Source organism: Pyrenophora tritici-repentis, chromosome 7, assembly GCF_003171515.1.
Source record: "Pyrenophora tritici-repentis strain M4 chromosome 7, whole genome shotgun sequence".
NCBI lineage: Eukaryota > Fungi > Ascomycota > Dothideomycetes > Pleosporales > Pleosporaceae > Pyrenophora > Pyrenophora tritici-repentis.
In genome coordinates this window covers 1,211,074-1,223,775 of record NC_089396.1, presented here as the reverse complement: position 1 = coordinate 1,223,775, position 12,702 = coordinate 1,211,074, and the positions used below count along the sequence as shown (strand labels likewise).

The window sequence follows — 12,702 nt, the reverse complement described above, 5'->3', positions numbered from 1 at the left end:
CGGGTGCGGTATCGATAAAGAGAATAGCGGGCCCGATATCGACAAGCTGCCTGACTAATCCTCGCTTGCACCTGCCAAAGCCGTCCGCTGTATCGGCGCACCCCGCCCTGTTTACAAGTCACTAATCAGACGGCAACGTAAAGCATCATCAACGTATCTCTCTCAACGAGCCTCAATATAAGCGAAGGATCAAGCCCCGTCAACGCCTTCTCTTGGCCGTTAAAGCTACCCGTGCCGTAATGCGAGGAAACCACCCAGCTGGTGCGTCTGCACCCACGTGCAACGGCATTTTGGGCATCCTTACCGTCTTAGGAAGCATTGCCTTTCCATCAAGGGTTCATCTCCGAGACTAGACCAAGTAATGTATTCCTCATATCAAGACGTGGTATAGATTTTCCGGCTATAAAAATGCATCTTGTGCCCAATATCTCTTCTGCAGCTACCGGCGGCTCGTAGCACCTGTGAATTACCATGAGGTTTCTTCTTGTTTCCCTCGCTGTGAGCAGCGCTGCAGTTGCGGCTCAAGACGACTTCAACATCTTCCAACATCTCGGAGGCAATGGACAGTGGCTTCCGGGCGAGGAACTGACTGGCATCTCATCCGAGGTACCTACGGGATGCAAAGTCGATCTTGCAGGTAAGAACATCTTAGCAGTATATAATGTAAAAGTCTCACTCAGCAACTAATATCCCAAGCCTCCTTCTCGCGCCATGGTTCGCGGTATCCCGACACAGGTGCCTATAAGGAATGGGTGGAACTCTCCAAGTACATTCAGGCTGCAGGCGACTTTGAGGTCACTAACGAGAAGCTCGCCTTCTTGAAGACCTGGAAGCCTGTACTATCCAATCCCGAGGCCCAAATCGCCAACGTGAGCCCTACTGGTTGGAAGGAGCTTCATGAGATGGGAACGACTTGGCGCCTTCGTTACCCCGACTTATACGAGTACAACACCCCGTTCACCATGTGGGCCAATTACTACAAGTCCGGCCCTCGTGTACGAGACAGCGCACGCCTATTCGCCCAGGGATTCATAGGTCCCAATGCCACAGATCTCACAACGATTTACGCCCTCAATGCCAGCGATCCTTCTAGCTGGGGCAACTCTCTCGCTCCGAGTGACCTCTGCAAAGCATACAATGACGAAGGCGGTAGCCCCATCAAGCCAGTATGGGATGCGATCTACCTCCCACCCATCGTCGCGAGACTCAACGCTCAGATCCAGGGTAATCTCAACCTCACCAAGAGCCAGGTGGAGTTGTTTCCCTACCTCTGTGGTTTCGAGACCCAAATTACTGGCCGCCGAAGTCCCTTCTGTGACGTTTTCACCAAGGAGGAGGTTTTACAATATGAATATGCACAAGATTTACGTTACTGGTATGGGAATGGACTTGGCTCGGATATTGAAAAGTACCAAATGTTGCCAGTTGTCGATATGGCTGTGCAGCGCTTCGTCGACGGGCCCAATGCAGCATACAAGGTCGGAAACGATACTTTTACGCCACCCAAGATGATGGCTTCGTTCTCAAACGATGGTCAAATCAACCAGCTTGCTGCAGCGATCGGCGTGTTCGATGGCCAGCAACCACTTCCCGGCAACATGTCGCTGCCAGATCGTCTATTCCGCTCATCTCAGATCGTGAAGATGCGCGGCACCGTAGCTTTCGAACGCTTGTCGTGCACGTCTTCTGCACCAAACAGCACTACCACTTATCATTACGCGCACAAGATATCTAACTGTTCGGCAACTGCCGAGCCTTCTAAGCCTATTGAGGAGACGTACATGAGGATTCGCATCAACGATGTCGTTTATCCTGTTGTAAACTGTACCAGTGGGCCTGGCTCTTCGTGCCCACTGTTACAGTACCAGAAGATTATCAAGAAGAAGCGCGAAGAAGCAGGCGATTTTACCAAGCTATGTAACATGACGGATGAAAGCCTTGCTGCTCAGCCGAAGGCGACCTTCTTCTTCGATAATACGCTGCCGTGGCAGGTCATCGTGAAGCCTTGATGGCTCGTCATCGATAATGTAAATTAATCGATCGATTAAAGATAAAGTTTTCGCAAAAGCAAATGATCATCTGTGCTGCCGTCATGTCTCCACTCTGTGTCACTTCAACATTTCCTCTTGTGCTCAGACCTCATTACCAACGGGCTCTGCATCTCTGTGCAACACCGCATAACGCCCACGTCTCCCAAATCTGATACATCCAAGTGTTTGCTCATCAATTGCCAACCTTTGACATGCATAGGGCGCATTGCATGGCTCACTAATACCCGCTAGCCCCACTTCCCGCGGAGCACAAGGCGTGCGCCTTACACCCAACTTGTTAGTCCATGATTCCCTGCGCTTTTTCCGTCATGGCCGCATAATAGGCCTATAGCTAGGTTTAGAAGATGCGGTCGATGCGGCGTAGCCTTTGTTATAGTAAATTTCCTTTGCATACGCCTCGTCATTGCGTAACAGGATGCGCACGCTAGCCTATTCCGATCGCCGAAGAGAGCAAGCTCCTACATGCGGAGTTCATGTCGAATAGTTAGCGTGTACAGGGATGCACATGCCAAATCCATTTCCCGCGAGGCTTGTCTGACCGGCAGTCTGGTCGAAGTGGAAGGGCGTGGTCGTCGTGTTGGATCATGGGAGTCATAAGGCGCAGGGTGTGGACATGTGGACATATGGACATGTTGGTGTGTGGGTTTGTTGGGTTCAAGGGTGTAAAGGAATTCTGGTCCTCGCCCAAGGTATTGTGAATCATTACAACGACATCAATCCCTCTTGTGACTAGAGATTCTGCAAATCAAACAAGAGACGCGTCGGAATACGGCAACACGCAGGAAACTAGACGATACTACCCTGCACTAGACGGAGCGCAAACACCCGAATTGCACGTTCCTACTCAAACGCCTAATCCAAGCATCATACCTCAGCAAATCTTGGGTCAGACTAGTAAATCGTCAGAAAAAACCTACCAATCCCCACCAAATCCTGGACATACACCATTCTTACAAACCTTCCAATACTACAATCCCATCCTTTCAAAATGTCAAACTCTACCGCAAGTACGGCCCGCAACTCTATCGAAGACCTCAAGTCCACCGTCACATCATCATCTGCGGAATCCATCGCCTCTTTTGGATCAGCTCTTACGCTAAGGGAACGAAGCAAAGTACACGGTATCTGGACTTCCATCAAGCGACATGCAAAGGAGCACCATCAGGGTGTGAATGCGGCGTATGCTACATACTATGGCCAAGGCGGAAATGGAGGTGGAAGTGGGAGGAAGCAAGAAGTTTGGGAATATCAAAGGGGAGGGCGTTAGAAAAAGCGTGTTTGTGAATGACGAGGGTTCATGACGTTACAGAGGGATTTCATCTGGCTGGGATTTGTAGGCGTTTTGTTCGTATTTGGGAAGATCTTTGAGATGGCGCATCGGAATGAATTGTAGTAATCTGGTAAAAGGAGCTGTGCTTAATTATCTAAATTGTAGAAGAACGGGGGTGGGAACCGTGCATTCGATATATTCATGTCCACATTCAACGCTCTGGCTCTCCCACCACCAACTCCTCGACACCTTCTCTGACACCATCAATCACCTTGTACATGAAATCTTCGTCCACAGCTGCCTCGGACCAACAAAAGCTCGCCACAGCATTGCCATCCCCGCCAGTTACAACATTCATCGCAAAGGGGTTGGCGACTATGTTATGAGATTGGCTAAACACCATCCTACCTATGCTCCACTTTGTCTCGCTCTGCGTCTCTTGGCTTTGCACACCCTTCCACACACCCACATTTGATATCTCCGCCGAGGGCGTGCGCGGCTTGCCCATTTTGCCAAGGAGGAATTGATCCATGGAAGAAACGTATTTGAGAAGCGCGATGGAGTTGTCATTGCCACCTTTTGCCGCTTCGGCGGCGATGACAGATTTGACTGCTCGCGCTGTGTCCCAGGAGAAATATCGCAAGATAGACCCTGTTTGAGCGTCGCTTTCGGTGCGTTCGTGTAGGAAGTTGTAGAGCGTGAATGCATCTGTCATTTGGTCGTCCTTGACGTTGAGGAAGCGCCGCACAGACATTGGGCCTTCGATGGTGAGACGGTGGTATTCCGCAGCTGGGAGGAGTGAAAATAGTGAGGCAGCTAGGAGACATTGCAGCGTTGCTGTTACACTCGTCTTTTCTCTTCGGCTGGCTTCTGCTAGTTTTGTTGTGGTTGCTTTGGAAATTACAAGAGTTCGAAGCCGCGTTTTCGACTCCATCGTCACGTCTGATGGTACTGCTTTGCCAGTCCACAGTTTTGCGGGCCGCTTCGCAAATATCGCGGGTAATATAGATGCGAGGATGGCGCGCAAGAAGAACGACCAGGAGATAATCATTGGGTGTAGTTCCTCCAGCGGTGGAAGTAGGGCTGAGGTCGGCGATTTGATGATTGGGTCGGTGTTGTCCCCCTCTTTCAGCGAGTTGAGGCCAGCGAGAAATGAGTCGTGAAAAACGAAGCCGGAGATGCCGTCAGCTAGCGCATGATGCCACACCCATGTCGCTGTGAACTTCGTAACATCGACCAGCGAAGTTACAATGATTACCTGCCAGAAAGGCTTGGATCCCAAGTCTTGCTTGAAATCACGACTATGTTGCTGCACCAGTATCTTGTCCATCTCTTGGTCACTCTCACCATCTTCTGGAAACGGGGTCTTTCTTTCGAGAAACTCTACGCAAGTCTGTAGATTTATTGCTGGTAGTCGTGCAAAATAAGCGTTGGGGTAAGACTGGTCTTCGTTTAGAGCGATAGCGCTCAAGTTCGAGTTGTGAGAAATGACATGTCGCAGGGCACCATAAACGTGACTTTCTAGGCGAAGCTGAGTATTGCTCGGCACTTTGTATTCGGCAGTAAGTCCCACATTCTTATACAAGCCCAGATGGTGTCGCGCTGTGCTATGGGTTTCCAGTCTGCCGCATGGGCGCAACTTCTCAAATGTGGCCGGGTCGGGCATTGCGTGTCATAGGCTAGTGCTGTCTGAAGTTCGGTCCCGAGGGTTGCTAACGAATGTGGTTTGGTATTTGATCGTACAAATGGGTCTCTAGGGAGAACACGACAGACTCGAAAAAAGCTGGTATGTAGGACGTGGGTTTGAAATACATTGTTGGCGAATGCCAGGCAGCCGCGTTCAAAACCCGCGACGCTTACCGCAAGGGGAATAACGTTAAGGCGTCCTGTTCTCTCAGCGGATCTTGACTAACCCATATCAAGTTGCAGTAGAGAGCGGCGTAGGTTGCTTCGCGGAGGTTGAAATTTTGTCTGCGATTATTTCCCATCACCGAAGCGTCGATGGATGTACCACTGTACAATCGGTCGGAAGTTTCGGGTCACGATGTGGAGGTGTTGGTGTCACGTCGAGGCGGTGTTGTTGGCGAGGACCTGATAGGGAGGGCTTTGGAGTTGTTTCCCCCAGTTTCACACTCAAATTGTTCTTCCGTATTGACTGCCATTTTGATGTCGTGATCTGAAGCAGGTCCTTGAACAATTTTTGATCAGACGGAACCGGATTGCCTTCTAGATGGTACATTTGAGAAGCGTGCGAAACAAAAAATGGGTAAGCAAGTATTTGGGTTTCGAAGTGGACGCGTTAAAGGACGAGTGTAGTGGATGTGGCCTCTGTAGAGAAAGGCCTGACCGGTAGATATCAAAGGGTGAATATCATTTGAGCCCAAATTTACCGGCGGCCTAGACCATCCCCACGTTTCGTTAACCCCACGGTCGGAGACTAGGCTAGACCGCAGTCCAAAATTGTACCTTTAAATCGTTATTGACATTGATTACTTTCAACGACAGGCGTAAAAAGTACCAAAGCACATGATGTGTACGGCATGCACGTCTGGGGTAGAGCACAACATATGTCCCCTGTCGTCCTGGTCGTCTCTAAGCCGCTGGTCTACGGTAGCCTTGGGTTGTACACATCGGTTGCAACGCCAACACCGACAGCCACTAACATGCGTGTTACGGTATCGCCGCTTCCAGAACCCAAGAGAAGGCCCTTTGCAGCGAAAAGGGCGTCTTGTGGCGTGGCATGAAACCATCATCTCGAGCTGAGGCTGCAGGAGACAGAGGCTCTTTCGGCGCAGCGCCCTAACCGTCAGCTGTGAGACTTACCTGTTGAGGTTATGATTCAGCCTCATCCCCTTACTCGACATGGTGCGACATCCGCATCTTGCCTTCTCGACATCACGTTTCGATGGTCAAGAATACTAACTGGAGTCAAGGGCTTGGTCACGTCGGCCGGCCGATGTCGGGCGCGTCGTCGTGTGGAACATGGGTACAGCTTCGTAAGCAAGACATGCAGGTACGCGTATGCCGAGAAAACAGCTTCCAGCAGACGCAATGAAAACCAATGTCGGGAAGATTTGGTCGATTGCGATGCGTCTAGTACATAGAGAAGCTTTTTGGGCCATCGGTGCAGCTGCTGATGCAATCGTTACTTAACTAGCGTAAGAGCCATCCATGGAAGGCTTGCATTTCTGACCACCTTTTCTAGTCGTTACCACCACCGATTGCTTTTTCAGCTGCGAACTAGTCATGTTATCATCTTCTTTGTGCAAGTATCCCACAAAGTGCGACACGGCGCGAGACGAATTAGCCTGACAGTCCGACAGCTGGTACCGCCTCGCCGGCCATCCGCGTCTGCTCCGTATTGGACATGAAAGAGGTTGTAATAGCTGCGGCAAGCTCTAGAATGTACAGCTAGTCCAATCCCAGCCAGCCCGTTGTCATCATTCAGCCAGCTCGTTGTCTGTGTCAACACGAAAGCCGACGTTATTTCATGGTAGGATGACATACCGACACGCGCCAAGCTCTGGAATGTAGCTCATTGGAGACGTTAGTCCAATCCTCAGCCAGCCCGTTGTCACCATTCAGCTAGTTGTAGAGTATATTCTTGGCCATGTGCGCACGGTACCAAGACAGTCTATGGTTTTGTGCCCGGGCCAGTGGGCTCAAACATTTCGGCAATAAGATCTACGTACCGAGATTTTGTGACCTCAACGGGTCCCAATGGAGCCCTTAGCGTGCGGGAGCGAGGCTTGTGCCACGTTGGTTTCACCACCGGTGGTCAAGGTATTTGTGCGCATGGTTGGCTGACATCAACTACGCGCCTTCGAGCGGAATATAAAATGACCAGGCAGCATGGCGACCTTTGCTGATCCGCTTTTGCCAAATACTATTTTCGGAGCGCTACATGCCATTGCACTGATCAAACGGATGCTGAGCATTCACTGGAATACTTGCCTTGGTTAAAAACGCACGCTCCCTACGGGTGCCCGCATAAGTGTGCAAGAGCATGTCATCGAGAAAAATACGACACTTTTCCATGCGCACCGGCCCGACCACATAAAAAATGTCGCATTTTTTTTAGTTATATCGAAGCACGTTTTCACCGCAAGTCTGGTCAGAGTTAACTGAGGGTTAATATTACGCCCGCATGGTATTGGCAAACTACGGTACTGACCAACTACGGTACTGACCAACTACGGCATTGACCAACTACGGTATCGACCAACTACTCCAAGCTACCACCTACTTCCCTCACTCAATAGGGTAGCGAGGATCCACTCTGACTGTGGGTAACACTCAACTGTATCCTAGTTTGAGCTACTGGTGTTGTCATCCTACAACACTGTTGCCAGCCAAACGTTAGTATGTCGATGTCACAAAACCCAGGGATGCAAGGGTTCGTATATTGTCTACACAATCAAGGATCGATATACTAACTGAGCATAGAAATACCGGCAGCCGTGTATCACAAGCTTCGAGCATGTATACCACAGAGTCCGAGGAAGAAGGCCACGAATTGCGGCGGGTCAAAGACGAGATACCGTGGACGCTATGGACAGTTGCCTTCATCGGGTTTTGGGAGAGAGCAACGTTTTGGGGATGTAAGTGGCTTGAATTATCACCCAATACTGATCAGACGCTGACAGTATGTTTAATAGTGACCGCACCTTGGCGTATGTTACTGCCATTCTCTTCAATACCAGTATAAAATCATGCTGATTGAAATGTACTATAGAAAACTACATGCAACACCCACCACGTCTTGACCAAGATCAAATCCCCGGTGCACTCAATCTTGGTCAAACCACCGCAACGCGCGCGTTCTGTGGATTCTTCATACTTTACTTTACGATCCCTATCTTCATCGCGCCACTGGCCGATAACGTCTTGGGACAGTACAACACAATAGTCATCGGTATGGCTGTATATGTCTTGGGATGTATAGCACTAGTTATCAGCTCCTTACCGAGCATGCTCGACCGAGGAGCTGGAATACCGGGTCTGGTCGTCGCCATGGTCTTGATAGCCATAGGTGGTGGGAGTGTAGGTAAAGACGATACCTAGTCTTGGCGCATCCACTGACGTTGACTAGGCCCAAGCCGTCATGAGATCTTTCATCGCCAATCAGTATACGAACAGAATAAACAGGAAAGCAAAATTATCCGGGTCCAAGAGTAGAGCTTTGAAGTGGCTGAGACGAACATGGCTCTCCAAGTACCTGCCAGCCTCTTCCCGAGGAGAGGTCGTCATGATCGACAGTGAACGTACTCTGAAGTTCATCTATAATCTTTACTTTTGGGTTGGCAACGTAGGCTCATTGCTGTCGTTTCCAGTTGTGTATATCGAGAAAAAGTACGGCTTTTTCCCTGCGTATGCGTTGGGCTTAGGATGCATATGCATCGCTTTCGTGATGGTCATCCGTGGGAGGAAATACTTTGGTAAGTAACACAAAATTGAGTTGTTGCTCGGGCTAACCATCGTAGTCAATCCTTCCCGAACCGGAGACGTCATGATTCCTGCGGCGAAGGTGATTACCTGCGCTGCGCGACACGGTTGCCGAATGGATTGCGCAGATCCCGAATACCAGCTCGAAAAGCATGGCAAGACGGTGCCTTGGACTAGCCAGTTTGTCAACGAAATTGCGCGTGCTCTGGGGGCATGTCGCGTCTTGTAAGTGTCCCAATGCTCTATGTTTGACTTGACTGACATCAAGTTCAGTCTAGCATTTATTGTGTTCTACATCTGCTTCGACCAGATGCAGAACAACCTCATATCCCAAGCGAGCACCATGAAAACCGGAAGCACACCCAACGATGTACTGCCAGGAATGAACCAAGTCGGTTGCATATTGTTCAGCCCCTTAGTGGAGTATGTCCTCGATCCTATCCTAGCACGGCGGCGCATCTACCTCAGACCTGTCACTCGGATTGTCATCGGCTTTAGTTTCGTCGTACTCGCAATGCTGTACGCAGCCGTGCTGCAGCATTTCATCTACATATCTCCGCCTTGCTTCGATCACCCAAGCTCCTGTGGGGATCATCAGTCAACCGCGCAGGCGCGGCCAGATGTGTGGTACCAAGCGCCCGTCTACTTTTTGGTTGCTGTTGGTGAAGTCTTCGCCATGACCACAGCTATGGAATACGCGGAAACCCACGCGCCAAAGCAGATGAAGGTGCTCGTACAGGCAATAAACATGCTTGTTACTGGAATAGGCTCAGCTATTGCTCTAGTCATAGCAGAGGGAGCCCGGGACCCATATCTCGTACACTTTTACGGCAGCCTAGCAGGTGCTATGGCTGTCACAACGATCATCTTCTACATCGTCTTTCGCAACTATGACAGAGAAATCGTGGCCTCGTCTCTAGAAGAAACCGCCAATGTCGACAATGGCCCTGTCAGCACTACTACCAGCCGCCACTCAGAAGACCCTGGACGAGCTTCTCCGGGCTCACCTGTGAGCGTAATCATGGTGGTTTTGCGTGACGAAAAGCACACCGAATCAACTGGCAAATTAGTCCCGCCCTCATAACCCTTCTCTCACGCACATGTCATCGAGGGCGAGTAAGCGGGATCTTCTCAACCATATATTCATCACAACATGAGCAAGACAGCTCTTGTTTCCCACCACCGTTATGACGTTACCCCTCCTATTATGTCCCAATTCAGGAGGACGAACACACGACCAAAAGTTTCACACGTGCATTTCCTCGGAGTTTAGCATATTTTCACCGTGACTACGAACTCACGGCCGAACAGAATCTCATCATGTATTTTGAATTTTTATTTGGGTATGCCATAGATTTCTCATGGCTTCACGCCTTGCTTTATTAGTTGTAGTTTGAAATACAACTCTCATCAGTCCACGGTCACGCAATTGACCAAGGATTAGGTATCATCCTCACGCCGTGTCACTTGCTCCAATTGCTGCCCAAATATCGGTTGACTCCCAACTGAATGACATGCTTGTCCAGCCCCTTATCAGTGCCTTGTGAATACGATTGTTCGCGAGCCGTCAATTCCGTAGTCCTCGTTTCGCCCCACTCCACCCCGGTCTGAGTCGTACCACGGACACACACTAAGGTTTGAATTTACCCCGCGGTTGCCGTATGACCGTCACCGCCCACTTTTTTTGCTCTTCGGCACAGCGCAGGATCTGCTTGCTGTAGTCAGTCGCTGCTGCTGCTTCAATCAGCGATTTTTATATGAGTATATTTAATAAATTATGAAAACTTTTTTCATCCAAGATACCAGCAATCATGCCTTCCTAGCTCAGTGGTAGAGCGCGTCACTAGTAATGACGAGGTCGTCAGTTCAATTCTGGCGGAAGGCAAGCAAGTGTCTAGTAGCTTGTTTTTTTGCCGTTTTTCGTTCGTCCGTTCAGATTCATGTTGCAAGGTAAGAAAGACAGAAGGATAATTTTGTTAGAGATGACTTTATTAGAAGTGCTTTTCTTTTGTCAAAACTATAGGGCTACATGCAGCCCAAGCGCATTATCTCACACAGACCCGTAGTAAGTGGATGACCCCTAGCATAGTGGTGGGTTTCCGGTAGTCACGATGCAATGCAGCAGCAGGAGGGATGAGTGGAAGACTAAAACTCTTCTCATTATTCTTTTGTATCTTCCTCTATGGAACTTTCCAGATTTTAGTGCCACTCCAATCTACCAAGCCCCAAGTGATCCCCAACTGGATCCGAAGACTACTACATCCCTAGGAAAAGATGCGATGGACCCTGACGGCAGACTGAGGACCTCGCTTGACCTTTTGCTCCGCAACCTGTACTACCGCCGCAGAAGTTGTCGGCTGATCTGACACAGCTGTGGTAGCAGCAGCAGTAGCAGTAGCAGTAGCGGCATCATCCAAAGTCGAGGAACTCATCGAGGAAGAAGCAGGCAGTCCTATGTACGGATAGTACTTCTTGACAAACTCCACATCGCCCCTACTCGGCGCCTGCGCCGGCATGATCGGCCACATTTTCAGCTCTGTACCTGCCATCAGCACACAAAGGTCCTTTCTAGACTCGGTCCAGCACCTCTCATCTTCTGTGTTTGCGGAAGACGGGTACATCATGATGGAGCCGAGGTCGAAATCGCCTTCGTCGAAGATGCCCGTATCGAAATTAGAGTACGCGTCGTTTTTGGTGTATTCAGCGCCGATGAAGTCGAATTGGAGGGCAAAATCTTTCTCGCTGCAGAGGCGTAGGATGGCGTAGGCTAATTCGAAACCGGCGTCGGTGGCGGCATTGACGGCTTGGCTGTAACCTTTGAGGTTTGTGCATTGATATGTTATGAAGTCGTCGCGGTCGAAGCGGGCGTGTTCATGGAGGAGGCCGAGCACATGTCCAATCTTTCACTTGTGCGTTAGTTTTGTGTTTTTGTTGAGGCAGAGGTGGGGTAGTTGTAAAGAAGCAGCAAGTGAAAGAACTTACCTCGTGAGCTACCCTCGTCACCCCAATAGTCTTCGGCAGCAGCAGCTTATGGCGACCTTCTTTCTCTCCTGGTTGCCACCCCACGGTCGCGGCTGGAGTTCCTTCAGTCAAGTGGACAACGAGTGCATCGTCCGCGACAACAGGATTCCAAGTTCCGGGATCCTCATGATTTTTGTAGTCGTCGAGGTAGCAGAAGGGACTATAGAAGGGTGGAGTTCCACTTGTGGTCCTCAATACGATTGACTTCCAGCAAAGATTGTGTCCGACCGTATGACTATGAGGGAACCCAAGTGCCCGGGCCCAGACATCAAAGCCAGCCATCAGCAGACAGCTGAGTTCTTCTTGGGCTTCTTTGTTGGCGTAGCAGTATCGTATCGGGCGGATTGGCCCTGTGGGGCCATCCCTAAGGGGCCAAGGACGAGCGACGGCGAATTTTAGGTAGGTCATGGAGCGCGTATGGAGAGATGAGGGGTCAAACATGGTTATGTTGGAGGTGGTGCCGCAGTAGGAGTCCCCGGAGACAAGTAGACACAATGAGAAGAGTGCTACCAAGAGATGGAAAAGTCGATGCATTGTGGCGAGGAGCGATCCGCAGAGGTCTGGCTACTTCGAATACGACCGGTCGAGTGTGTCAAGCCAAGTGAACAGTTCTAGGAGAAGAATGAATCTCTATGTTCTGTCAACGCCGTAGGATCGATCGAGTTGGCAATCTCTGGTATCACAAGTAAGTGTTCTAGAAGGTACGAAAACCCGATATATAGTAGTGAGATTGCGACACTAACGTGAAGATAGACCCTGTCTCAAAGCCGTTGCGAAAATTGCCGGAATCTTCGCAGCCACACCGCCGTCTGTGTTCAAACTTGAAAAGCTTTTCGTTTCAGGGTCCAAAGAGATTGTTTGCGGCAAACGGGTGGCTGAGTCGGGTGTAATCGCTCTGCTGTACCCTCGCATCAT

At 50.1% G+C, this 12,702-nt stretch overlaps 5 protein-coding genes across 5 annotated transcripts; 3 read left to right on the top strand and 2 right to left on the bottom strand.

Moving 5' to 3' along the window:
• Window positions 1–471: 471 nt before the first annotated feature.
• Window positions 472–2,009, top strand: PtrM4_128830 (acid phosphatase PHO12 precursor; the record flags this gene model as incomplete). Its single annotated transcript, XM_001939914.1, has 2 exons — window positions 472–637; window positions 697–2,009. 2 exons carry the CDS (start codon window positions 472–474, stop codon window positions 2,007–2,009), a joined length of 1,479 nt encoding a protein of 492 aa, XP_001939949.1.
• A 1,030-nt stretch (window positions 2,010–3,039) lies between these two features.
• PtrM4_128820 (uncharacterized protein) lies at window positions 3,040–3,318 on the top strand (the record flags this gene model as incomplete). Its single annotated transcript, XM_066108899.1, has 1 exon — window positions 3,040–3,318. The coding sequence occupies one exon, from the start codon at window positions 3,040–3,042 to the stop codon at window positions 3,316–3,318; it is 279 nt and encodes a 92-aa protein (XP_065960891.1).
• A 214-nt stretch (window positions 3,319–3,532) lies between these two features.
• On the bottom strand, window positions 3,533–4,987 carry PtrM4_128810 (AATase domain containing protein; the record flags this gene model as incomplete). Its single annotated transcript, XM_001939913.2, has 1 exon — window positions 3,533–4,987. One exon carries the CDS (start codon window positions 4,985–4,987, stop codon window positions 3,533–3,535), a length of 1,455 nt encoding a protein of 484 aa, XP_001939948.2.
• A 2,698-nt stretch (window positions 4,988–7,685) lies between these two features.
• PtrM4_128800 (PTR2, Dipeptide-tripeptide permease) lies at window positions 7,686–9,850 on the top strand (the record flags this gene model as incomplete). Its single annotated transcript, XM_066108898.1, has 7 exons — window positions 7,686–7,717; window positions 7,768–7,922; window positions 7,980–7,994; window positions 8,057–8,364; window positions 8,414–8,759; window positions 8,805–8,991; window positions 9,040–9,850. The coding sequence occupies 7 exons, from the start codon at window positions 7,686–7,688 to the stop codon at window positions 9,848–9,850; spliced, it is 1,854 nt and encodes a 617-aa protein (XP_065960890.1).
• Window positions 9,851–11,030: 1,180 nt separating this feature from the next.
• On the bottom strand, window positions 11,031–12,228 carry PtrM4_128790 (Astacin domain containing protein; the record flags this gene model as incomplete). The annotated part of the gene is made up of 3 exons (XM_066108897.1): window positions 11,031–11,137; window positions 11,195–11,666; window positions 11,749–12,228. 3 exons carry the CDS (start codon window positions 12,226–12,228, stop codon window positions 11,031–11,033), a joined length of 1,059 nt encoding a protein of 352 aa, XP_065960889.1.
• Between the last annotated feature and the right edge of the window lie 474 nt (window positions 12,229–12,702).